Source organism: Denticeps clupeoides, chromosome 6 (genome assembly GCF_900700375.1).
Source record: "Denticeps clupeoides chromosome 6, fDenClu1.1, whole genome shotgun sequence".
Classification (NCBI taxonomy): Eukaryota; Metazoa; Chordata; class Actinopteri; order Clupeiformes; family Denticipitidae; genus Denticeps; species Denticeps clupeoides.
In genome coordinates, this window is record NC_041712.1 from 22480844 (window position 1) to 22507914 (window position 27071).

The following is a 27071-nucleotide window of genomic DNA, read 5'->3' on the forward strand; positions in this document are numbered from 1 at the left end:
CCCACAATGCCCTGCAACAAAGGTTTAAGAATTCATTATATAAAAATTAGATATCATGGCAGATTTCAGATTAAGAGAGTTAAATAATCCTGAACCAAGATTTGAGTAGTAAAATGCGGAAAAGGATCAATTCTACCAGTAACCAACCCAGGTCAGGTGAGTGGCATCCAAAATCATAAAAAGTAGAGACGCTTGGGGAACTTTTTCCCCACAGAATCACTAACAGATCATTTTTGGGACAAACAGGACAACAGGAACATGTGGCTCAAGCTTATTGAGAATTATCACTTGTGAAATGTCGGCAGTAGAGGAAATTGAATAATAATGGAGTCGTGGATGAGTGAAAAAACACAAGGGCTGGACCGAAATAAAGGAAAACCGGGATCTTCAGAAAAGACTCCCAGCAAATGTGAACACAAGTCAGTTCAGTTCCCAAGGGCTCACAGGAAGGTAAAGAACCTCAAAAGACGAGGGGTGAAAGAGAAAAACGGGCCGAGAGCTCATTTCCACCAGTCTCCAGAGAACTTGTGGAACTAGTTACACAGATACGGACAGGAAAAAAATATTTTTAAAAAGAGAGTAGTTAAAAGTAATATAAAAGGGCAAATAGAAAAGATCAGTGAAGAAATGTCATCTTGTGAAGTCAAGGCCGGGTTGGGGTCTCTGGTGAGGTGAAGCTTGTCTGCCTGCAGTGGCATGGGAACCATAAAGCCCATCTCCCAACCCACCAAGGCTCCGAAGCCCCGCAGAACCGTAGAGAAGGTCACACGGCCCACAGGGAGACACAGACACACTGCATAAGCTCTTAGTGGCTAAAAATGATGGAAGTGTTGATCCTGCCGCTCTATGTTTATGTGTGTTTTATGGTTCAGACCAGGCGTGGGGCATCCTGGGAAGTCTGTTACATATAAAAGGATAAAAACCCAAGCAGGGGGGAGGAAAGGACAGGGAAAGAGCAGCCAGGGAGCGATAAGGAGCGAGAGGAAGGCAGGATTAGAGAAGGTATGAATCTTTATTGTGGCAGAACACAGATTACAGAGACGGTACAGGAGCGGATTAAACTAATTTACATAAACCAGATATTTATACACAACCAAAAGGCCTGGAACAGAAAAAAAAGTGTCTCTGTTTACTTTAAAGCCGACCTCCAATGTGAAGATCGCGCTCAACCCTTTCCCAACATCCCTGTGAGGATCGAAGTTCAGCAGGAAAGGGGGCTGCTCCAGAATCGGAAAAGGTTCATCATTCCACGTCCACGAGGAAACTTCAAGAAACCTTAACGATTTCACACGTCCAACACCGAAGTCCGCATGATGGATTTAACAGAATGGCACCATGACAAGCTGCTTTGAAGAAGATAATTTCACTTTAATTATTACAAATACAATCCCCTGATTGCTTTTCTTTTGGCTTTTCTGAGGTAAAGTCCATAGAAGAGAAGAAAGACGGTTGACAACATTCTAACTGTCTCTGGTCACCTTTAGAAAGTGCAGATTAAGTCTTTACAGAGATAATGTTCTAGAGTATAATGTTCTAGAAAGTCCACAGCTGGAAAACTGTTCTTTTTTGCTGCCGTCTCTGGCCTCCAGGATTCTGATTGGCTGGGAGGGAAGGGGACGGTTTGGCTAAATTCCCCCATCATCGTCACATCGACCCCTGCCGTTGTAGGGGGGTGCTGAGCGACACTTGGGATTCGCTGGTGAACACAAGCGCTGGGCTGACTTCACGAGTGTTGGAAGAGGCCAGATGCGATAGGGCAGGAATTAGGAAGACCTTTTTCACTTAAACAATAAAAAATCGGTACACAAGTGCTAACACGTGGGTGTACAGCCTTGTCTGTGGAGACAGCGACACGATAAGACCGTACAGGGAACGAAAAGAACACTTCACACCTGTGTCCAAACACACAGTTTCAGCCTTGATAAAATAGATCAGCATCTTCAATATATTTTAAAAACTTTGATAGCAACACGTTAATCTTTTGTATGAGGTCCATAACACAGAGTTCTCGTCACGAGAAAAAAAAATCCACTTTTCCAAGTCAGAACTTGGTGAACTCCGCCGCGATGATTGCCGCAGCAGAGGAGCGTGATGATGATGCCTGGCCACCACCGAGCTTTGTGATGGTGGCCACCCGGTGTCTCCGTTTCCATGACAACACTGCCACAGCGCTGTAGCGTCAGTAATGTTTCAGGACGATGTGTGTGTGTCTTGGTGTGTGTGCTCCAGGAGTTCTTTTGTGGCTTTGGTTGCTCAGTAATGGACACCAGTAGGACTTTTGTGGATCCTGAGTGCCTGGACACTGGACAGGATCTTCTTCTGATGTCCGGCGAGGGTGACGCCTAAACGCAGGAGATCCCTGGGAGAGGATTAAAATGGGATCAGAAGGTCGGCATGGAGACACTGTGATGAGGTCAGTGATTGTTCGTGGCCTGGGACTCACTCCGTGTTGATGTGGGCGAGCAGCTCCACGGACGTGAATCCAGCCTGGAGGAAACTCTCCTCGTAACGCTCCATCTTAATGGCTCTCAGCCACTCCCCCACCGAGCCGCAGGAAGAGGGGGCCAGTGGGGGGCGCTGGTCCAGCAGGGGGTGGGACAGCCTGGGGGAGGAGGACAGAAAAGAGGGGTTCACGTCAAATACGCTTCTTCACAGGGGGGTTGTACAGTACCCTGAGGAGACGAGCCGAAGTGTTCGATTGACTGACGGCTCGCAGCAAACAGATAAAAAGGGGGCGGGGAAAGAGGAGCGATTGACTGGCGGCTCACGGGGAACAGGAGGAGGTGGGCAGGGTTAAGAATGCCTTGACTGACACCTCATCACAGTGAGAGTGGGACCGTGGGAACTAATTGACAGCTCACCATGACAGGTGGGAATTCAGTAGGGCAGGAAGACGTTGTTCATTGACAGGTTTTGTAAGTCGTCTCCGAGGGGAACATTCTGACCATTTATCATGTTATTTTCTCAACAATGTGCTTTTCCTTTACCTTGACAACAGACACAACCTTCTTTTATTCGAATTCTGCCCAAAATTGTCTCGTGGTTGTACATCTGGGACCTCTGAACTCACCTAAACTTCAGAGTCCCAGCTGGACTTACAAATCATGATGATCTTTAAATATTTACTCTGGGTTTATTTATGTAAGCTGCTCAGACCATTTCCTTGGACTCTTTATGTAATTGGAACCATTAAAGGAACACATAGACACACACACCCATAAACCAGGCCTTTTTAGGCCCACCCAACTCACCCTGCTCCCTCCTGGGCGGTGATCTTGAGTGAGGCGGGGTTGCGGATAAGCTTGTCCAGCGCACTGACGATGGCAGAGAACCGCGGCCGCGCTGTCCGCTCCTTCTGCCAGCAGTCCAGCATCAGCTGGTGAAGGTGGGTGGGGCAGTCTGGGGGCGGAGGCAGTCGGTAGTCCTGTTCTATGGCATTAATCACCTGATTGGTGCAATGGAAACAGGGGAGGGAGGGTTAAATAAATAATCATTTTTAAAAAAAGGTAAACCGTCAAAGAACAAATATTAAGGAAGAAGACTCACATCCTGGTTGCTCATGTCCCAGTAGGGTCTCTCTCCAAACGACATGACCTCCCACATGACGATACCATAGCTCCAAACATCAGAAGCCGAGGTAAACTTCCGGAAGGCAATGGCCTCTTGGGCGGTCCAGCGGATGGGGATCTTGCCACCCTGATAAGATAAGATGATTCCTTGACTACGTTTTGCACACTTCTCACAAGTTCACATATACCTGCATGTAGATAATTTAACCAGGCGATGGGAGACTAGTGAATTTGACCGTCACCCTGAAGATGGTGTTTTCAGGACCCTTTTTTTATTGTTAATGAGGTTCTGCTTTAGGTTTGTTCTCACCAGTGAGCTGGTGTAGGTGGGGTCAGACGAGTTCTCCTGGAGGAACCTGGAGAGGCCGAAGTCGGACACCTTACACACCAGATTGCTGTTGACCAGGATGTTGCGGGCGGCCAGGTCCCGGTGCACATAGCTCATCTCGGATAGGTACTTCATGCCTGAGGCGATGCCACGTAGCATGCCCACCAGCTGGATGGGCGTGAACTGCCCGTCATTCAGCTGTAGAGAGAAACGAGAAATGAGACTGGGTCAGCAGGTGTGTCTCTGTGTGTGTGTGTCATGCAGAAAGAGTGTTTTTAGTCAGAGTGTGTGTGTGTAAGAGTGAGACTGACCCGCAGGAAGGAGTCCAGTGCTCCGTTCTCCATGAACTCGGTGAGGATCATGACGGGGCAACTGGCGGTGATGACCCCCTCCAGATGGATGATGTTGGGGTGCTGAAACTGTCCCATGATGCTTGCCTCAGACAGGAAGTCCCGCCTCTGTTTGTCAGTGTATCCGCCCTTCAGTGTCTTTATGGCCACGTAGTTCTCCTTCTTGCCCGGAGCCTTCAACCTTCCACGGCACACCTCACCAAATTCACCTAAACACACACACAGCTGAATTATATACTCACACTTCACTAAACTCACCTTCACACACACAGAGCAGGCACCAGACTGAACTCATACACACATAGTGTAAACAGATAGACCGATAGGAAACATCTAGACTATTTTCAACCATGCCATGAAGACACACACACACACACACACACACACACACATATATACATGTAATTCAGCAACAGCAAGCAGCGCAGCTGCAGAATATCACAGTTTATACAGGAGTGCTAAGAGCTGAGAGTCGCTGTGGTGGCAGGTGCTAAAATCTCACCACACACACATTCTGCACCTTTTTCATTCCCAGCATGTACACACATGAAAAATTCAAGCCACAAAACTGTACCGGCGCCAATGACCTCCTCGATCTTGACAAAGGACACATCGATCTCCTTGGCAAACTCCCGCACGGCTTCATTAGGGTCCTCATAGGTGAAGGGGTCAATATATACCTTCACTCCTGTTACAGACACATGACACACAGTCAAATGAAGACCAAATCTCACACTCACATGCAGTAGGGTCTGTCTCAGGGTGTGCATTGTGTGTATGTGAACAAAGCATATTGACACACTTACCATGACCCATCAGATACTGGCCGTTCTTATCGTTCAACTCCGGGTCCTTCAGACGACTGCTCCTGCTGTTGGAGACAGAATTCATATAGAAATCTGGAATAAAAAACTTTCTGTGGGCCACTAAATCAATAATAAGATCTCTGATTGGTTCAGAAAAAAACACACACGCATTGGCCAATTAGATACATTGTTGTGAAAGTGTTCAGCATATAAACACACTGGAACAGAATGCCGTCGGTTATACTTCAGCATACACACACACACACGTAATTCTAAATCCTTGTAATTACCTATGGTATTATTATTTGATTCAATAAACCTGTAATAACCAAGATGTTTTTGTGAATAATGGGTGTGTGTGTTCCTTTAATGGTTCCAATTACATAAAGAGTCCAAGGAAATGTCCCCATTTGTCATTAAATATAATTAGTGAGGACATTTGATACACTAAGATAGAAGGACACACACACACACTCACACAGATGACATTATACTGTACCTGTGTGCTACACACACACAAATACAACAAAGATGAGGTATGCTTTGCTTTTTCCTGAAACACATTATAAGTCTCCACTAGGTGTGCACAAACACACACAGCTCTTCCTGTCTTCCTGGCCCCTTCTTTTTATCTTTCCATCTCTGCGGCATCTCAGGTTACCTGTTAGGATGATTTGCGGCAGGACCTGTGGATCAGGCCCAGCTTCAGTTCTTCCTACCTCCCTCCCTCCCTCCCTCGCTCCCCACCTCCACCTCTCTCCTGTCTTTGTTACCCTTGTTTTGGAGCAGCTCTCTCTCCTCTCTGTTTAGAACAGTACTCCATTAGTCTGGCAGAATAAATCACAGCCCTGTAGCTACTGGATCACACACACACACACACACACACACACACACCAGGAGCCTCCGGTCAGGCCGGACCTGCCATCTCACAGGGTGGGTCAGAATAGCTATTTTAGTCGTGTGAGTAAAAAGTGTGTGTACGTGTACATGCGTTGTGTCAGAATATGTGAATTGTGTACCACATGCAGACACACACACATACACACACACACTCCATTAAAATCTTCAAATATCTCATGTAAGTGGATATATATGTGTGAGAATCTGAAGAAAAATTTGTATGCTGGCAAAAGGTAGGTGTGTTTACTGTACGCCTGGAAAAGTGTGATTTCTACTACACTGTGTGTGAGTGTGTGTATGTGTGCTTTGCCCCAGGGTCATGGCTATTGTTCTACCGAGTTGGCCTGTGGAGACAGGGCAGGGACGGCTGCATCCTGTCTCTACCCACTTCTCTCTCTCTCTGTTCCCACAACCTTTCTGACCAGGGACAGCAGTGCAGAGCGGTAAAACAATGTGAGGTGAAGATAGGAACGGGTTTTCGGGGTTTTTTTTTTTGCTTGGTAAGCAGAGAGAGGGAACTGGAACAACAGACAGGGGAGCGATGTGGGGGGGGTTGGGTTGGCACGGGGAACCTTTCCTCCGTTTCTCCCCTTTCCACAGCCATCCAAGCAAGCACAGCGCAGCAGAGGCACGTAAACCAAACACGGGCCTGAACCTGACCTCCGTCTGATAAACATTCATCCATCCAGCCGCCCTACTTCTCTCCATGTTCCCTGCGCTCTCTTCCTCTCACCGTATACAGAAGACAGCGAGTCCAACCACCGCGATGAGGAGCAGCATCCCCACGGCGATGAGAACGCCGGTAACCAGCAGCGGAGAGGAAGAGTCGTCCTCTGGGAGAACAGAAAAATAAGATAAAGGTTAATAATGCGGCGCTGGCCTGGAAAACAGCAGCACACTAGAAAAAAAAGAGGGTGAGACTTCTGGCAGAACAAAGAGCCGTACCGTCAGGAAGGGTCCGGAAGGAAGAGACCGGGCCAAAGTTGCCATATCCAGCCATGGTGCGTGCTCGGACCTGCACGTCGTACTGTGTGGCCCTCCGCAGGTCACTCAGGACCACCTGGTTGCTGTCGCTCTCCTTGTATCGGCAGGCCTGTTCCTCAGGATGATGGTCCTGGCCGAGGAGGGAAGACACAGAGAGTTCTAAAGGTCCTAAATAGCAGTTCTGGTTGCATTAATAGACTAGATTACCAGTCTTTTGTTGGCCAGTGACAGAAATGGGTGGTAGTAGCCAATTTGGCAACAGAAGACCAAAACCCACTTGTTCAAAAAGTATTTCAAACACACGCACATTCACCACAAATAAATAATTAAGGGCCTAGCGGTTAAGGAAGCGGCCCCGTAATCAGAAGGTTGCCGGTTCGAATCGGCATCTGCCAAGGTGCCACTGAGGTGTCACTGAGCAAAGCACCGTCCCCACACACTGCTCCCCGGGCACCTGTCATGGCTGCCCACTGCTCACTCAGGGTGATGGGTTAAATGCAGAGGACAAATTTCAATGTGTGCACCTTGTGCCGTGTAGCTGTGTGTAATCACTTCACTTTCACCTCACTTCACAATACACACACACACATATATATATATATATTCTTGACAAGTTAGACCTTATCAGGGCTCTCAGTTTTGTAACTCAAAATCTATATAAACCGAATGAAGATGTCTGGTGTCTTCCTCTTGTAAGTCACTTTGGAAAAAGCGTCTGCCAAGTAAAGTAAAGTCAAGTCAAGTAAAGACCACAAAGTAAAATCCCACCATTCTCACCTTCTCGCAGTAGCGCAGCTGGTACTGCAGTATGATGTAGTGCATCTGCGAGGGAACTGGCCACTGCAGCGTCAGGCTGGACTCGGTGGCCTCGCGGGTCTTGATGCCCGACACCAGCACTGGAACTGTGGGCAAAACGCGGTGGTCAGACTTACGCTTTAAACCGGTCCCGCAGAGAAAGGAGACCTGTCCCGCTTCTACCTCTGTGTGGATGCGTCTCACCGTCTCGGCTGGTGGTGATGTTCACGCTGTCGCTGGCCGACTCCCTGCTGTTGTACTGGGAGACCCCGTTGAGCGCATAGACGGTGAAGGTGTACGTGGTGTGGGGGTGGAGTCCCCAGACGGTGGCGCGCCGGTGGGCGAGGCCCCGCTGGGACGGCCTGTAGCTCACATTGTCCCCGCAGGGGCCACAGGGGCCCCCTGCCTGCACGCATAGCGCACACTCCACGTCGTAGCTCAGGTCGGAACGGCCGCCGCTGTCTAAAGGCTCGCTCCACTCCAGGATGACCGAGGTGTCGTTGATCTGGGTGACGATGCTGCGTGGTGCAGACGGCGGCCCTGAATACACACACACACACACACACACACATAAAGTTATGAACATTACTCATCTTCCTTACACCGACTGTCTTGGAAAGTACAATCAATCCGCCCATACTGCCGCCTGCTGGGGCAGACGGGCGGGTTCAGAAGCTCCATGTCTCAGGCCGAGAGAGGGACGATCTTTCAAACTCCACAACATGATGCCACACACCGGTGTGTGTGTGTGTGCATGTGACGCAGGACCATGACAACACATCTATTCTTTCGTCTTAATTAAAAGGGCTGGAGGAGGCCTTGGCCAGAAGAAGAGAGGGAGTCGGAGAGGCATAATAAATCCGTCTCAGGAATTGAAATGGTTGTTCAGGATGAGAATAGTGAGTCCAAAAGTAAAATAAGCTATCTGGTGGCGAATAAAACGAACCTGTGACAGCAATAAACTTGTGCTGGTTAGTGGGAAACGATTAAAACCAACACATAAAAGAAGAAGTGACTGGTCACTAGTCACCTGTGTGTTGGAGAGGAGGAACTAACTACCCACCCAGACATTTTTTGAAAGTGAAACTGATTAGTTGTCACAGGGAGCAGTGGGCAGCCATGACAGGTGCCCGGGGACCAGTGTGTGGGTTATCTTGGGCACCCAGAAAAAAAATGTTAAGGGGAGGAGCCTGTAAGCACGATTGACAGCTCTCAGCCGTGTTCTTTATGGGCCGTCATAATCATGGCAGGTTGTCAGAGCTTCAATTCAAGCGTTCTGGTTGGTGAAATAGCGAATTTGAAGACAAGGAGCACAGCAAAGACGTTCGGAGATCTGCCTGATGCACCTTTATCGGCGGATTACACTGGTAAAAATGCAGACAATAATTGCCAGAATCCACAGGACTGATGGCACCTGCCTGAGAGTGTGTGTGTAAGAGCAGAGTTGGTGTTTTTAATAATTCAGTAGCTGTGCTGTGGACATACTGACGAACCTTTAAGTGACCGATAAAGATTCACGAGTCAACATAAATCCCCCCCTGACCCCAGGCACTTAAAAGCCCCCATGGCCCGGTCAGCACAGGGTGGGCTCTTTTCAGCACGGCCCCATTCAGACCAGTTTAAAAGGGCCCCCCCTTTGTAGAGTCCACAGCCACTCCTTCACTGGGATTCCTGGAGTCAAATTGAGCCGTCAATCACAGCCATCAGCGCTGTCAGGCTCTGAAAAGGGCTCCTGCCCACCCCCACCCCCGGCAAGGAGGACTCCTATAGATCCACGCTCTGTTCCTTCCTGAACGCGGCCCATAGGGAGAATAAGCACCTGTGGGAGCTTAGAGCAAGCGGAGAACAGGTGATGACAGGATAGGGGGAAAGAAAGGAAGGAAGAGCTGAAAGGATGGGGGGGGGTGAGTGGTTAAGGACAAGGAAAACACCTCCAGCGTGGAGGAGAACGATGACGAGAATGATAAAGAAAATAAAAGGAAAGGTAATAATTAGAGGCAGCGGGGTTGAGAGAGCAAGACCAGCAATTAGCTGCAAGTGAAGTGTGAGTGTGTTTTACACTACACTACCCCACAAAGACTCATAATCCCAACGTAATCCGCAATTTCACGTTCAGTGTGGATCCAGTGGGAGCCAGTAAGCGAATGCTGAGACCAGCACATCTTCCCATGATGACGGTAATGAAATAACCGCGTTTGGTACGGTGGAAATGCAGCCACCAAACAAACCGAGTCAAACGAGTGTCAGAGATGCTCAGCACAGATATGAAATCTGAAGAAAGCAACGCAAATGTTGGCAGGAAAGGCAAACAAACAATAGCGGGACACTTCCTTCCTCGTTCAGAAGAAAAAATAATTTATCGCTAAATATTTTAAAATATTTTTTATTACTTTAAAATAATATTTATTTTAAATGTAAATATATTCTTTTATATATATATTTTTTTATTAAATATGCATTATGCATCTTCGTAACTTTACATATGCTACAAGGATTAAAATAAAATAGTACCTCAAGGTAGAAGAAAAAGCCATAAATCACTGAGCAAAATAAAAGAAATACTGACGTGTGCAGGGCATTTGTGGTGCGTCCTTCTCGGCTCGGTAGAACCCGGCGCGGCAGCTGCAGTAAGACGCTCCAGTCTCCATCACGGTACTGGACTTGGGGCAGGGAGTGCAGGGTCCAGAACCGGACTCGGACTTAAAGTGTCCAGCGGGACACGCTGAGGGGCAGAGGAAGAGGGAAAGAGGTATTTTAACCTACAGTCACCGCACATCAGCATTTCGACACGCGAACGAGAGTAAACTTTGTGTGTGTGTGTGTGTGTGTGTGTGTGTGTGTGTGAGAGAGAATGTATGTGATTGCTGTCCAAACACTGTTGCAGACAGATATAGAACATCAGAGTGGTGTTTAGCATTAATCACACTCTCTCTATCACACACACACCCACACACACACACACACACTGGCAAATACTCCAGTATAAAGACAAACACAGTCAGAACAGTCATTTATCACTGCCAGAACACATAAACCGAGCGAATGGATGTGAGCATGCACACTCTCGCTCATCGCTCTCTCTGTCTCACACACACACACACACACACACACACATATTCAGCTGATTTTGATCCTGCTTAATAATAGTACAATAAATAAGATAAAGTATAATAAAAGTGCCACTGCGGCCCACTCTTGCCAGTCGTCCCCCCGACACACTTTATATTCACGTCGGAGAATCTCGTGTGTTTGGTGGCAGAAGTTAAAAAGCTCGAGCCTTGCCGCCACTTACACCAGTTGTGCCGACACACGTAGCTGTCGGTGAACGTGTGAGATCACCGAGGGCTCGTCAGTCTTTCCAGGCCCCCCACTGGCGCGGGTTTATCATTAAGCCAGACACACAGATGAAAGGGTTAAAAGGTGAGAGGCGAGGTGCACAGGAAGCGACTCGTCGGCACAAAAAAAAAAAAAAAAAAGGCCCGAGTCGCCTAATCGCTCGGCGCGATGACATCACCGCGACACAAGGGGCTCTTCCTTTCCCAGCCAGCAGAAATAGCTGGACGGCTTTTGTCGAGCGGCAAACTTTCCCCTCGTCTCACTCTCGCTGGCTCCGCCCCCTGCCCCTCCCCTCGCTCAGACTACGCTCCCCTTCGACTCCGGCGCTACGCTGAATTACCGCATCTGAACCGAAGCGGAGCACCGAGGCGGCAGGCGGCCGGCGGCGGCGGCCAGGGTGGAGCCAGGCGGGGCCGGAGCCGAGTCCATAAATCGACTCAAACGGCCCATAACCGAGTCGTGAGCGGCAGAAACACTTTACAGCCTGCAGATGGGCCCGAGCAGCCACTTAAAGAGCTTTATGATCCATTCAAACAACCGTACACACGCAGCACATACATCACACTCCTACACACACACACAAACTACATATATCAACTACCCTCACGCACACACACACAACTCCTACATGCACACACACACAACTCCTACTCCATTCTTACATAAACAGACTCACACACACACAGAATATACATATATCAACTGATCTTGATCTCACACACACCACATATATCCGATTCTTACACAAACAACTTATACATCATACACACATAAACTACACATATCAACTGCTCTGGTACACACGTGCCTCGTATATCAAATTCTTACGCACAAGTGGCACGTTTATTATATCTTCACAGACATCTGTGAGGGTGAGCGCTCGCACATACACACACACACACACACACACACACACACAGGTCAGACCCTAACATATGGACACAAGATTACACATGCTCACCCATGCTCCATATGCATTTTGCACATAATGGAAAAAGCATGTCAACCCAACACACACACACACACCCTTGAAGTGCTGTGGTCTGGCCGATGCCAGGAGGAGACGAGTTCACGTGAAGTAAGTAAAGCAGCCGGCATTTAATGAGACGGCGAGAGGCTGCAGCTGACAGAGCGGCGCTGCTGGTCCATTCGTGCAGGAATGTGACCCCATGGTGACCTCGCTTTCACGTCAGTGTTTGGGGGGGGGGGGGTGCACTTCACAGTGGACACCTAACCCATCCCCACCCCCTCCCAACTCACCCATACACATACGCACGGAGCGAAACAAGAGCACCGCAATTAGCCGAGGCCAACAAGCACTACATGCACAAAGGGGACTGAGCTGGTGTGTGTGTGTGATAAATTCAAATTTTTCTCATGCACTCCATTCAAATTCCCCCGGTCCTCTGCCGTTGTCGGCGCCGTAATAAAACTAATTATGCGGCAGGTGATCAAGCACACCAACACCGGACAAATGGAGCCGTTTGAACGTGAACGTGATTTCAGTAATTCATATTTACATTACATCACATTCGGCTGAATGCCACTATTGCATCAGAGCATTAGTATTTCTTCTGCGTTTGAATATTTTATGTGCTAAAAAACAAGTTTCCAGCCTTCGGTTATAATTGGGAGTCTGAATTCAAAGCCACGTAATAATTTAATGATGAATAAGCATATTAATATTACTGTTAATGTTACTGTTTGTTGAAAACTTTACACTCGATGATAGCATGATAAAATGTGTGTGTGTGTGCTCACTGTAATGAGCCGAATTTGTGTCGATGCCACAACCAGATCTCCCACACTCACACTTTCCCTTACAACCACCACCGCCACCCCGCTGATTTAACGGGGTGAAGCAAACATCTGGATTATATTAACATGAGTCTCATTTAACCGGAGCTGATTTAACACACGTTCTGATTAAAGACTTTTTACTGCTCTCTCTGTGTGTGTGTGTGTGTGTGTGTGTGTGCGTCTCATAAATCCTCTGGGCCTTTGTGGCAACAGCTAAAAACAGTTGTGTGAAGACGTGATGTGTGTGTGCGTGTGAGCCGGGTTTAATTGTGATGCTCTGTGTGTGTGTGTGTGTGTGTGTGTGTGTGTGTGTGTGACTAATTTCACTCATTAGTTGGACTCAGCACACCCATCTGCAGACTCCCCCCCCCCCCCCCCCCCCCCCCCCCCGTATTGTCCATGCTGCTTTGAAGCAGGATTTTTCACCTGCATCCCTCCCGCCCTCCTTTTATTTCTTCTTTCTCTTTCTCTATTCTCTGATTGTGTGTGTGTGTGTGTGTGAGAGTGGGTGTGGGTGTGGGGACCCAGTATGTGGCTGCTTGCGAGGGGCAAGTCAGCGCAGCCTACTCATCTGACCTTACGACCCCTCTAACGCGACCCCCGCCCCGCGCCACTGCCCACCATACTGCGCCCTTTCACCCTCCGCCCCCACCCCCGCGGACCGCCCACGCCCACCCAGCCCTCCCCCTAATTGCTGGGATCATTAGGTGGCCTTTGTTCCTGCCCCAACTCGAGCTGCTGACTGGACTGTCATTGTTCTGCTCTGAACAGGGATCTGTGTATGTGTGTGTGTGTGTGTGTGTGTGTGTGTGTGTGTGTGTGTTATAACTGTAAAAGCTCTCACGTTTGACTCCCAGACGGAACAGCTGTGCCGCTTTAACATGACAGACAGGGAGGGACGGTTCAGTGTGTTCGCGGTGGAGGGGGTGGGGATTTTAATATAACATGACAAAATACGGACCGATCCATCCGACCAGAGAAACGGGGGGAATGGGGGAAGAGAACTTTACTGACTAATGGAGCGATCTGCATCTTGTGGAGGAGGGATTAACCAGCCATTACCCTTCCTGTTGGTGTGGAACTCATTCCTAGAAGATGAACTAGTTTAGCAAGGGGAGGAGCCTGTGGGCATGATTGACAGCTCACACACACACACTAACCACACTCCTGTCAATATGTGACATGTCCAGGTTCCCTACACCCACTAATACCACTTGTACACAAACGTGGCCACGCCCACTACTAACACCAATATGGTGTTATATGTGAAAGAGACATTAATCTTATCGATATTGATGCTCTTATGATACATATCGGTACGTCTTATCTGCCATTTCTGTGTGAAAAAATAAGACGAAAGTGTGTGTTTTTGTGGATTCACACCAAAAAGTGTGTGAGGGACAAAATATGTGTGTTTCTCCAGTCAGGACCTCGTCCTCACCCCGGTCTCTACATGAGACTGTTTTTCAATCTTCCCCTCCCCACACCAGGTCCTTTCATCCACCTCCTGCCCTGACCACCGCCCCCGCCGGGAACCCGGCACGTTCTGTCACTTCTCATCTGTGTTAACACACACACACACACTCGCTCTCCTCACCTCTGCAGCGGAGCTCCCCATCGCTGGACTCGTACCCCGCGAGACACGCGCAGGTGGTGGTGGGCTGCCCCACCCACTGGCCGTTCTCCCCGCAGAACATGCTGGGCACGGGCCCGCGGTGCACGGCGTTCTCCACGCAGCCGCCCTGCGCCTCCTGCACCAGCGAGCGCGGCACCGTCTCGGGGAAGGAGGTGAGCGAGCGCGTCAGGGCGGGGCACTTCTTGAAGAAGACGCGCACCGACAGCAGCGCCATGCACGCGCCCTGGGCCTGGAACGCCAGGTAGAAGCCGCGCTTGGTCAGCGGGCCCAGTCGGATGGTCTTCACGTTGAACTTCTTCTCCCCGCCCTTCCGTAGCAGGAAGTCGGCGGCCACCGTGTCCACCTGCGGGGACGAAACACAAACAAGACGTCTCTCCCACGGCTCCGTCCAGCTCCCGCCGCGGCGAGAAGGGCCGCGCTAATTAACCAGCCCGAGCACTCGGGCTCTTATTTGATCGACTTCCGCTCTGCGACTCAGGCGGCCGATAAGCAGACGGGGGACGGGGGACTCAATTAACCAGGGGGAACACCAGCACGGATCAGCGACTCCGAGCGATGTGGTGTCTTCTAGCGGAGGTCACTGATTGGGTGATAAGTATGTAATTCATGACCTGACCTCACGCTATCTCTGCGCCCGAGGGAGGTTCTGTAAAATGTCCATTTCACAAAACAATAAAATAAATTACATTGTTTCTGTAATTTAATTGAAATTCTCATGTTAGGAGGAGACATTTTTCCACCATCTGCTGCACCAGTGTATCAGAGTGGGACCGTACGGAAGTCTCTTTTTCATGCCGCGATCGTGTTGCGGTTACGGTAGCTGCGTTTGAAGTTCCACCCAAAGAATATGATTTTTTTTTCACGGAAGGAGGTGGGCGCGTAGCTCGTGTTACCGCACATTCCGTTCCCAGGGCCGGAGCAGGGGCGGAGCTGCCCCGCGTACCTTGACGTAGGGGTTCTCCATCCAGGCGGGGTGCGTGGGCGTGGCGTCGTCCGTGTCGCTCTGGTAGTAGTACAGGTTGAACGTCTCCTTGCAGCTGCGGTACTGCGTGTTGCGGGACGAGCACTCGATCATGGTGAAGCGCAGCTCCACGTACACCTGCGACGCCCCCCGCCGCTCGATCATCTTGCTGCGCAGCCACTGGCTGGTGGCGCCGTCGGTCTGGCAGATCTGGTACGTCCGCACGCTGTTGTTCTCCTCGTCCAGGCCGCTCAGCTCCTCCCACTGATCATGAAACAGATCGTCAGTATCACTTCTATACCATCAATCAATAAAATCGGTGAAATGTTTCATCACTGAGACGCAATATGCTCGTCACATGACAGGAGGACTGGACCGTGGTAAGAACAGTGAGATGCATTATGGGAAAGTAAATTTTGTTGAAAGTATTTTTATGAAAGGACACACACATATTTGGGCTGGAATAACCGAACTGGGAATGATTTTGTTTTCAGGAAGTCATCACAGAGACGCGATATGATGGTGGGGAGGGGTGAGGCGAATGAGTGAATGGACTGTGGTAAGAAAAGTGAAATGCATTATGGGAAAGTCAATGTTGCTCTGCAAAATGCATTCGTGTGTTGACACAAATAAATATTCAGGCCGGAATTTTGTATTCAGGAAGCCAGACCCACCTCGGGCGCCGTTCGGGAGTAAATTGTCCACTTCAGATCCGACGTCTCCGTTTTGGTGTTCATCAGAACCTCTGAAACGCAACGGCAGATGTGTGTTAACGAAGCCAAAAATGAGAAACAGACCCCTCCACACGGTGACCGCTGCCGACCGAGCAGGATGGCCACGCCCACGGCCTGTTTACTCTCGGCCGCGCGGCCGGATCTCGGGGGCCGGAGCCCCTCGGCCGGCGGGATCCCCCCGGCATTGGGTCCAGCAATTAGGCAATTTTCTGCGCGATGCTAATATCCGCCTCACACACTGATGAGGCGCCGCTGTTTGGCCACCCACATTGACAAGCAACCCTCCCTTAGTCTCAAATTGAGATAATAATAAAAAAAATCTACTGCTAATTACAAAATGCAAAGAAAGTTTTTGTAAATCCTGCTGTTAAATCTGTGCAAATTTGAGCGCTAATTAAAAAAATATGAATAAATAAAAAAAAACATATTGCTGTGCTAATATGCTTGCATATTCAATCATTTACAAAGGACATGAAAGAGCCATAACCCCTGGACCCAGGGACAAGAACGCATGTGTCGTCCAAATCAATAAAAATGAATAAATAAATGAAGACCACACACACATCCCACACACATCTCGTGTGTTAAAATTCTCCGACCCCCCCCTTTAATGGGCTTTGGCCGACTACTGCAGTTATTTCAATGGTAGAAGATTTCCTGAAGTCCAGGCCAAACGCGTCAGAGTTCGGGCCCCCCACCCCTGGCCCCGTTCCTGCTGCTCCACGCCCCGGTGAAGGTGCATTCCAAACTCATAAAACGGGGAACAAAAAAAAAACCCCCACTAAAATACACATTAAACAACACGTCGCTGTACACCACAACCTAAACCGGCAGTCAACGTCCCCATAACGTTCCCATAACGTTTTTTAAAAGGATCATTTCTCTCTGCATTGCATTTCTCTCGGTTCTCTGTATTGCATTGTTACCCGTCTGCAGGTCCCTCAGTCCGGCTTTATAAATAACCTGCTGAGAAACCCCTCTCTCTCCCACAGGGAGCTGGGGACATGGGGACCGGCGATGGGAACAAGGACACAGCCTGTATTCACAGACACACACACACGCACACACACACACACACACACACACACAGTCCTCTGCTCTGTAAAATGCACAGAAATACAGTGATAGACAGAGAGGGACCATTTCTATCTACAGCATCATCTTAACACACACACACACACACACACAGACATACAGTGACATTTTCTGTACGTAAACACACACACACAATCTCTCTCCTGCAGATGATTCATTTTTCTCTGGTGTGTGTGGAACCATCATCATTTAGCGGTGAAGCCTTTTTCCATCAGACGGAGATTCGGCCACGCCCCCGGGGGGCCTGATTTCTGCAGGTGTGGCAGTCACATGACCACCTGCGGCACCAAATGCCACTGTCCCCATGCGCTTCCCTTTGATCTAAAAATACCTCGCCTCGCGTCCCATCTTCCCGTTCCTTCCTCTAATTCGCTGCGCTCCTTCCTCTTTTCCCGATCTCCAGGGAAACGGAGTCTCCTCACCGCGCCCGAGTTTACCTGTTTCTGGGACGCGGGCGCGTTAGCATGCAAAGTCCATTTCTTTGACGCAATCGCGCGTCCTACAGGCCTCGCCCCCACCTGAATACGTCTCCTCCGCTTCCTTTTCATCTCCTCTCCCTCCGTTTGTCTCTGGCTCGCTCCTCCACCCATCACGGCTTACGCCTCTCCCCGAAAAACACTTCCTGGCCCTTTCAGATAAAGTAATTGCAGTGTGTCTGTGTGTGTAGGTGTGTCAGGCTGTGTGTGTGTGTGTGTGTGTGTGTGTGTGTGTCTGTATGTTTTTTTTTTTTACCAGAGACAACAACTACAGGCTGAAAGCGAACAACGTTCACACAACGTTCTGTACTAAACGCTCGCTGAGCGTCCACGTTCTAAACAGACGGACACAAGTAAACACGTTCCGAATCACAAACACACTCCGAATAAGAACCCGAATGCAAACGTGGTGGTAGAGGCCTGGTGGGTAACTCACTCGCCTGTGAACCAGAAGACTCAGGTTCGAATCCCACTTACTACCATCGTGTCCCTGAGCAAGACACTTAACCCTGAGTGTCTCCAGGGGAGGACTGTCCCCGTAACTACTAACTGTAAGTCGATCTGGATAAGGGCATCTGGTAAATACTGTAAATGTAGAATCAGATTCGGCTCTTACGTTACTTGACGCCGTATCTACATTTTGTTAAGGAGGACAGACCAGTCCGGCCCGCCGGGAACTCTTTGTCTTCACGGGTTAAACACATTCTCAAATATTGCCGTCTTTGATCCGTATGATTTGTCGCGTGAAGCATTCCGGTTGACAACGTTTGAACGGACAGAAACCTCCCAAAAAAAACGTCCCCTCCCCCGTCCTCATCGCTCCATTCCATTACACACGTTTACCCCCTTTATACTCCCTTAATGCAATCCTGGGATCGTGGAGAGAATAAATCACGTTCTTCACCGTTTTCTTTTCTAACATCCCACCGCAATAATTCATTTTTTTGCACATTAAGTCACGGGGGCGGCGAACTGCACAACAAAGTTGAACGTTTTCCATTCTGGAACAGCTGTACGTGACACAGATCCAGTCTGTTGTGCAAAAACATTCCATTCGATTCCGGTTCCAGTCCCTCTAACATCAGACCTCGTCCTGCCCTCTTCATCCCCCATTCCACTCTTTAATTCTACACTTTCCCCCCGTCTTCTTATGGAGTCCCCGCTGTCCCCTGCTCTTCAGTCGTCCTCTTCTCCCTCGCTCTCTGTCGGTCTCCCCGGTGTTGAGGGGCTGTGGCGAGCTGATAACCGGAGTAGAGAAAGGCGGCCAGACCCGGGAGGGGAGAGGGGGGGACGAGAGAATGAGCGCAGGATGATGAAGGGGGAGCTAATTCGGTGGCCCCGTCGCAGCTTTGTGGGGAGAAGAGCGGGAGAGGACGGGGTGGCAGGGGGCAGGTGACGGGGGCCGATCCGGGGCAGGGAGCTCTGACCGGTGTTCAGATCCAAAAACAAATTATAGACTTATACTGCAAACACACACACACACACACACGCCTGATTCGTTAATGAGCGCCATCGTTCAGCTAATGAGAGCACACGCTGTTCTGCTCGGCCGTTTATGCAGGGACGCCTATATGACAGAACACACAGCGCAGTGTGTGTGTGTCCCCATATGTGGCAAAAACTTGATCCCATTAACAACCCGCCCGTAGTGCTACTGTCATCTTATGTTTGTCTCAGTTACACAAAAACACACACAGATACACACACATCCAAGCAGCTGGATAGAAGAGGGGACATTGAACTGTGTGTGTGTGTGTGTGTGTGTGTGTGTGTGTGTGTGTGTGTAAATCACAGTGGCCTCTGAACCCTCTTTCCTACTTAGTTATTATATTTTTATGAGACAGGATGTGTGTGTGTTCATTTTCATGCACAAGCCTGCCTGCATCATCCTTTTACAGGAGACGATTCAAGGATAATTATTCACCTGAAAGGACACACACACACACACACACACCCGAAACTAGCTGCTAAAACATCATGAAAGGTCAAGCAAACAGGACTCTAGAGCCTAAAGCAGAAAGCCTCATATATACAAAACTTTACCTTACACATACACACACACCTCAACACAACACACACACAGGCACTGTCCTTTCTACGGATGCATGGCAGACAATTACTCACATGCCAGACACACACACAGCGTAATGGCAATATACATACGTGAGTACCCATTTACAACACTCATCCACTGCAACGTACATCCTGACTCACACCCACTCACACACACACACACACACACAGAGTGTGAATATGTGACCTTGAACATGAGAGCGTGCCCGGACTGATTTGTGCGTGCACACAAACCCCCTCTTTAATTACACACACACACACACACACACACACACTCATCTCTCCACTTTCTCCCTGGGTTTCCTGCCCGGACCCCCGGCCCCCCCCGACCAGCTTGTGTTCTCCGCGGAGGGCGAGAGGGAAATGACAGCCCTTAAAGCCGGGGACCAGCGCCGACCTACAATCAGCCCCCACTTTAATTAAGGAACAGAAAGAGTGGCAATTACACGGCGCGGGCGGGCGGGGCGGGGGACGCCAGCGAGGGGGGGGCGGGGTCGGGGGAAGAGGGATTACGGCGAGCGGAAGAAACGTAACCGTGCGGGACGAGACGAGAAGGTGAGTCAGGTTATATCGGGGTGGGGGGGGGTTTCCGGTGTAATGTGACTCAAATATAGGCCACTGGGGGAGGGGTCACCTGACAAGAGAAAAGTAGAGGCACACAGAGGATAAAATGATAAGTAGAGCGAGACCAGCGCTTTTGTACATCGTTGTACATCAGTGTGCGTTGTGTGTGTTTGTTCAATTCTAATCCTCCCGTCCCAGAAGACCGAACGAGGGGGATTCTTCAGTGAGGAGGGAAAAAAAGAAAAGACGACACGAGGAAAGACAAACTCAACGCTGGCATTAGTCGTATTGAACAGGTCCGCCGTAGCGTGAAGCAGGAGTCATGAAGCCCAGGAAGCCATGCGCAAGCCGAGCAGTAGCGTTCCCTCAGATGTCCAGTACGGGCCAAACGTTTGGACACCTTCTCATTCAATCTGTTTTCTTTATCTTCATGACCATTTACGTCGGTAGATTCACACTGAAGGCATCACAACTATGAATGAACACATGTGGAGTTATGTACTTAACAAAAAGTGGAGACCTGGCCTCCACAGTCACCGGACCTGAACCCAATCTAGATGGTTTGGGGTGAGCTGGACCCCAACAAGTGCTAAACACCTCTGGGAACTCCTTCAAGACTGTTGGAGAAGCATTTCAGGTGACGACCTCTTGAAGCTCATCGAGAGAATACCAAGAGTGTGCAAAGCAGTAATCAGAGCAAAGAAACTAGAATATAAAACATGTTTTCACTTATTTCACCTTTTTTTGTTAAGTACATAACTCCACATGTGTTCATTCATAGTTTTGATGCCTTCAGTGAGAATCTACCAACGTAAATGGTCATGAAGATAAAGAAAACACATTGAATGAGAAGGTGTGTCCAAACGTACGGTAAAACGTGGATTCTTTCGTCCAGCAAAAGTGATTTCATCGCTCAAGTGTCTCAAAATGCTTAGAGACACGCCCTCCGTCAACTGGCCACGCCTATGCCAACATGGCCATCTGACCCACTACTCACCCCCCAAACCATCAACCTGCTACCACTTACAAGACACTTCGCAAACGTCAACATTTACACGAATAAACAGGACGTGACCAGGAGTGGCCGCTTGCTGGACATCTGTATGCTGGACAGGAGGACCTTGCCACCCACCCGACCCTCTCCGGTGGGCTGTGATTATTTCTGGCGCCCGGAAGATGACCTTTTTAGTGGCGTTTCATAAACAACGTTTAAAAAATGGGAGGGGCCCGACTGAGCGCATTTTAACATCTGAGACGTATTCACCGACTGCTCCTCTGCAGTCAGCAGTAAAACGTTGATGGGCGCTGCTGTAAAAACTGCGTTAAAAAAAGGTCCCGGAGACTACAAACCACGCAAGGACACCTCATCTTCTTCACTGAATGGGGTTCTGCCCTCTAAAAGGACATCATCTGGGACCCTTAATCATGTTGGGGGGTCACCATTACGAAAGGGCACCGAAATGCGCCCAGTCCGACAGCGTTGTGGGCGGGGCATCGCGGAATATCGGACAATCGTTCAAACTCCATTTGCCTCTGACAGACACTTAAAGCACCGAGCAGATTAAGCGTCATGAAGACTCGATTAAGACGCATTCGGGCTTCAGCCAATCAGCGCGCGGCAAGCCGGCAGGGGCGTTACACCGAAACCCACGTCTACGCCGCGGCTCTGAAGCCTGCTGGCGAGGTTGTGTGTTGGGTGTAGAGGGACCGTGGGCTTCACCAGGTGAACAGCCGCGACACACCTCAAATTCGCAACCTCCCAACCCCAGACAAAACAAAATTGCGTCTGTGTGTCTGTGTGTGTCTGTGTGTGTGTGTGTGAGAGTGTGTGAGAGGGTGGAGGGAGATGGATTACTGTGGAATGACTTAAGAGCGAAGAATTGCATCTGCTGTGCGTGCAGTTACCTGCCCCACGCAGCGTCTGGCTTTCAATTTCTTTCAACCCCACACACACACACACAAACACACACACACACAAACACACACACACACGCCTGCATCGGTCAGCAGTGATTCAAATGGACTTTATACCTCAAACGCCGTACTGCTGAATTCTCACTGTGCTTAAAAGACATTTATACACTAAGCACGAATGCGCGAGGACGGACACACACACACACACACACACACACACACACACTCTCTCTCGGCCGCCCTGTCGGCTCCTGGTGTTCAAAGTTGACGCTCTGGCGGCGGCATCACGCTGCTGCGAAAAGCACAGCCGAGCGGCCATAGCTCTGTCCGTCCCCACCCGACGTGTCCTTACCCACAATGCACCCCATTTTCATCTGTCATCATTAGCATTGTGATCTCCATTTCACCATATGGCAGATCACACAGGATCAAACACACACACACACACACACACAGGCTTTCATTGAGTAATCCTCAGCGGGAGACGGACAGCTTGCTGCTCCGGGACGTGCCGAATCGTACCGCGAGAAACGGGGGGGAAAGAAGCCCAAAGGGTAACATATCCAGTGACGACAAGGGGACACACAATCCCTCCCCGCATGGGCCTCCGCTTCCATTCTTTCATTCGCCTTTTCCTGCGGCGGTGACGCGCCTGTCATTAACACGCTAATAAAACGCACACTTTTCACCCCAGACGTAAAGTTGAGCTGCGCTCATTGTTTTTGCGAATAAATATAATTCAGCGTATCGCGACCGAGAATGTAAAAATATATTAAACGCCGCTAATTAGCCGTTTTACAACATTGCCGTGTCGTTGATTGCCGATCGTCGGTCGCTTATCAATCGATAAACCCGACTGGTACTTTGATGAATGATTTTTGAATCGACTGTTTATTAGCCACGTTATTACGCGGTCGTTACCGCTCCGCGGCTCCGACGTGGGGATTTGGGAGGACGCCGCGTTGCACTCGTGTGTTTCGTGTGTTTCTGACCCCCCAGGACCAATCACGCTGCGCAAACTCGGGTCCACGTTACAGCGTGGGGGGGGGGGGGGGGGGGGGGGGGGTTCTGTTTCACTTAACCAACACACACACACACACACACACACTCACACACAGTCACAGAAAGATGAATTCCCCGGCATCTGATTAAACCTCGAGACTTTGGAGTAATCCCCGGGATTTCTGGATTCTACACCTCTCCCCAACTCCCCCGAAACACACACACACACACACACACACTCTCTCTCTCTCCATCGGGTGAAAAATGCTATTTATTTAACGGACTCCCGGCACCAGTGGCGACCACCTTCTCTCGCTCTCTCCTGATTATCTTAGTGGCCGCAGGTCCCCGCTGGTCCCAATCACGAACCCTCGCTCCTCGAGTGCGGCGTGGGTGTGGAGAGAGAGAGAGAGGGAGAGAGAGAGAGGCCATCAGTGACCACTCAGTGACCAGAGTGGAGAAGAGACTCAGACTGGGAGCCCTTCAACTCAAATGCATCCCCGACGGAGCGCTATCATCGCCCTGCCGGTTTATGCAAACACACACACACACACACACCTGTCTCGGTGAAGGACACCCAGCGCTGACAGTGACTTCATTCCGCGGCGCTGCGAGCGGCTGGAGATTAGAATGCAACACTGCTACGTCTGTTTAACTCTTCAAAAGGCTAATCGCGGGATTAAAACCCCGGCGGATGATGGAGGGAGGGAGGGAGAGATTTAAAGAGTGGGAAGGAGAGAGGGGCTCGCTTTAAATGCAAATCCCTGCCTTATAAAAATCTGTTCCGTTTAAAGGGATTTGCGGGGAGAGTTTGGGCACATCCGCCGTGGGAGAGGGGGGAGGGAGCTCTGGCACGGCAAGAAAGGGAGAGAAATAACATCGGCTCTCCGGCGGTGAAATGGCACGAGTGTGCGCATCCGCACGCGTGCGTTCATGAAGAAGGAGAGAAAAGTTAACAACGCGGTAAAACAGCAGCCTTTTGCCCGTCCGGCGGCACTTTCGCCGCGCCCGCGGCTGAGATGTCACTCATCGCGGGAGGATTTAAGGGGGTTGAGGGAGGGGGCAGGAGAGAGAGAGAGAAAGAGAGCGAGAAGAAGTCAAGAAAGCAGGGACGAGGGCGGCAGAAGGTGGGAAGGATAAGCTCCTCTTTAAAGCGCCTCAACACGGACCCGCTCAGGTGGAAGCCATTGTTCCAGGCCCCTTCCTGAAAACTTTCTCCACAAAAGCGCGGCGGAGATTTGCAACCCGAGCCGCCCGGATCAGGGCCCGGGTTTAATCTTATGGGGCCTTTCGGTGTCCGCGGGCTCAAACCCGGAGGCCTGAATCCAATCTGCCCCCCGCCGCCGCTGTGAAGTGATTGTCATTGTGATACACAGCAGCGCAGCACACGGTGCACACAGTGAAATGTGTCCTCTGCATTTAACCCATCGCCCTTGGTGAGCAGTGGGCAGCCATGACAGGCGCCCGGGGAGCAGTGTGTGGGGACGGGACATTGCTTAGTGCCACCTCGGCGGATCGGGATTCGAACCTTCTGATTACGGGGCCGCTTCCTTAACCGCTAGGCCACCACTGCCCCCATTGATTTTGACCCCACCAAATTAATCATTACAAAGAGCTGTGATCTGACCAGCTCTTCTCAAGCCCATCAGAAGACACCAGAGCACCAGGTCCCACTAGGTCCCCTAAAAAAAACCCCCTCCTTTATTATACTCATTTTTTCTTCATTTAAATCCTACGTGCTGATTGGCTGGTCTGCTATAACCCCCTCATTAGGGTAGGTCTATTAATACGATCAATTTCCCATCACGCGGACTCGTTTCTTGTGTCCTGACCGCCGTCGCCGGCCGCCAATCTCGCTCATTCGATCGACCCGGAGCGGCGCGGCGCGCAGGCGGCGCGTAATTGATTACGGGCGCCGGGGCCCAGGTGTCGCCGGCGCGGCGCGTAATGCGCGACTAATCCGGTCCCCGGTCCGCGATCGATCAGACGGGGACACCTGGGGGGGCCGGGAGGGGGGTCACCTTTCCGCCCGGTCACCCCATCTGCCACACCGGGGCGCCCGTCCACGTTTTCCTCGCGTGTAGCTGTAAATAAAAAAAGTTATCGACGAGGTACAAATGAAACCTGTACCACAACCCGGAAACTGGGGGGTCGCGACCCCGTAACTTTTCACCCTTTTACCTCGGAGCGTGATTCATGGATCGAGAACATTCACATTGACAGGGACAGTCCCCCTCGGAGACACTCGGGCAAACCACGCGCCACCGGTGTCGTGCAATAATACGTAATAAAGCGTAATAACGGCGAGCGACGCACCTTCCTCCGCGCGCGCCGCGACCAGGCACTGCAGCAGGACGCTCCAGACCAGGGACAGCAGCTCCATGCCGGCTGGGGGGGGGGGACGTGGGGAGGAGACCGTCAGCTGGGTCGCGGGCCCGCCGGCCGGACTGGTACCCGCATGGAGACCGGACCGCGGTCCTTGTCGCCGGGCGGCCGCGAGACGTATCCGCGGCTGCGCGTCCGGATTGCGGAGAAGTTTGTGCGAAGTATCCGGTCGGCGGTGAACGCGCGCTTCTCCGCGGGGCGGGCCGTCGTAAAACGCGCTGTTTTGTGTCTTTCACCGCAGAAGAGATCCAGTCCTTTGTAGCCTTGTCTCAGTAAAAAAAAAATGTAAAAAAAAATAAAAATAAAAATCCGTAAAAGATGGACCGGGAAAGGTGAACTCCCAGATTGGAGTGATTCGAGCGACGGAAATATAAAAAAAAAGGGGATTTTTTTTTAAAAAACGAACCCCGGAATTTGGGACCGACGTCGCGACGCACCGCGCAGCTCGACTGGCCGCACGCTCTCTGGCACAACAACGGAGGGGCTCTCCGGGTCGCCGTGGCCCCGCCCTCGCCACGCGTGGCCCCGCCCACCCCGCGCTGCCATTGGCCAGACGTCCGTCACACGCAACTCCGGCAGCCGATGCGTTCGATTCCTTTCTGGCATTTTTCGCCGTCGATACCAGACTCCCGGTGTTGCCAGGTTCGCTCGCTATGCACGATTTGAAAAATTAATAATTATTCACTTGTACTAATATTGACAGCGGATTTACTGACAAGATAGATCTTCATCGATCTCTATAAAATAATGTTTCACATTCCATTAGCGCCGTTAGTAATCACCCTAGCTGCTACTTTGTGCAGCATGGCCCAGTGCGTAGCGAATAAATGGCAGGTCGTTTACAGCTGGGCTTCTTTTTCGTCGATATTCCATTAAACGGGAGTTTCAGGTTGCCGGCATATTTGCATCATGGTCTGTGTCAGAAAGTTGCCTGAAATGACATAGAAATCTTGTGTATTTGTCACTTAGCACTATCTCGGGCGTTTCACTGGATATAGTAATATCATTATAGTTATTGCGTCTTAAGCTATTTTTGATATTTGCACTTGTGTACTATTTTTTGTACATATAATTTATTCCACTTGTTCCTCCTACCGCGCTGAGCATGTTGTCGACAAAAGAATTTCCCTGAATTTCAATAAAGTTCTTCTTATCTTATCTTATTTATATGTTCGTGCGCTATATGGTCTAGTGCATGTCATGTGACGTCAGGAATAAGTTCATTAATTAAGCAGGCGATACCTGTGCATTTCGGTCGACATCTGGCAACGCCGCCCGACACCCCGTCGAGACGGCTGCTCTCACCGCCAGCTTTGTTTATTGCCGGCCCGATTCAAACCGTCGCCCGTCATTCCCGAAGCCT

General features: G+C 50.2%; 1 protein-coding gene across 2 annotated transcripts; it reads right to left on the reverse strand.

The window, feature by feature from the left end:
• Positions 1–993: 993 nt before the first annotated feature.
• On the reverse strand, positions 994–26156 carry ephb4a (eph receptor B4a). Of its 2 annotated transcripts, none has more exons than XM_028982596.1 (17): positions 25640–26156; positions 16140–16210; positions 15448–15729; positions 14466–14847; positions 10307–10454; positions 7937–8184; positions 7715–7839; positions 6899–7067; positions 6687–6786; positions 5054–5118; positions 4822–4935; positions 4209–4456; positions 3880–4095; positions 3547–3696; positions 3252–3445; positions 2444–2602; positions 994–2359 (listed from the first exon to the last, which is right to left on the reverse strand). In XM_028982596.1, exons 1-17 carry the CDS (start codon positions 25704–25706, stop codon positions 2254–2256), a joined length of 2844 nt encoding a protein of 947 aa, XP_028838429.1. In that variant the 5' UTR covers positions 25707–26156; the 3' UTR covers positions 994–2253. The 2 variants fall into 2 exon arrangements, with proteins under 2 accessions (XP_028838429.1, XP_028838428.1); XM_028982595.1 differs by having other exon boundaries at positions 7937–8272; positions 10299–10454.
• Between the last annotated feature and the right edge of the window lie 915 nt (positions 26157–27071).

What these genes read in the sequence shown, in the direction of transcription:
- ephb4a (XM_028982595.1), bottom strand. Translation starts at nt 25,706, where the DNA reads ATGGAGCTGCTGTCCCTGGTCTGGAGCGTCCTGCTGCAGTGCCTGGTC. An exon ending in TGGAGAACCCCTACGTCAAG is followed by an intron (nt 14,848 to 15,447) that starts GTACGCGGGGCA and finishes TCGTCCCCGCAG; the next exon opens with GTGGACACGGTGGCCGCCGA. An exon ending in CGAGGAGGTCATTGGCGCCG is followed by an intron (nt 4,457 to 4,821) that starts GTACAGTTTTGT and finishes GTGTGTGTTTAG; the next exon opens with GTGAATTTGGTGAGGTGTGC.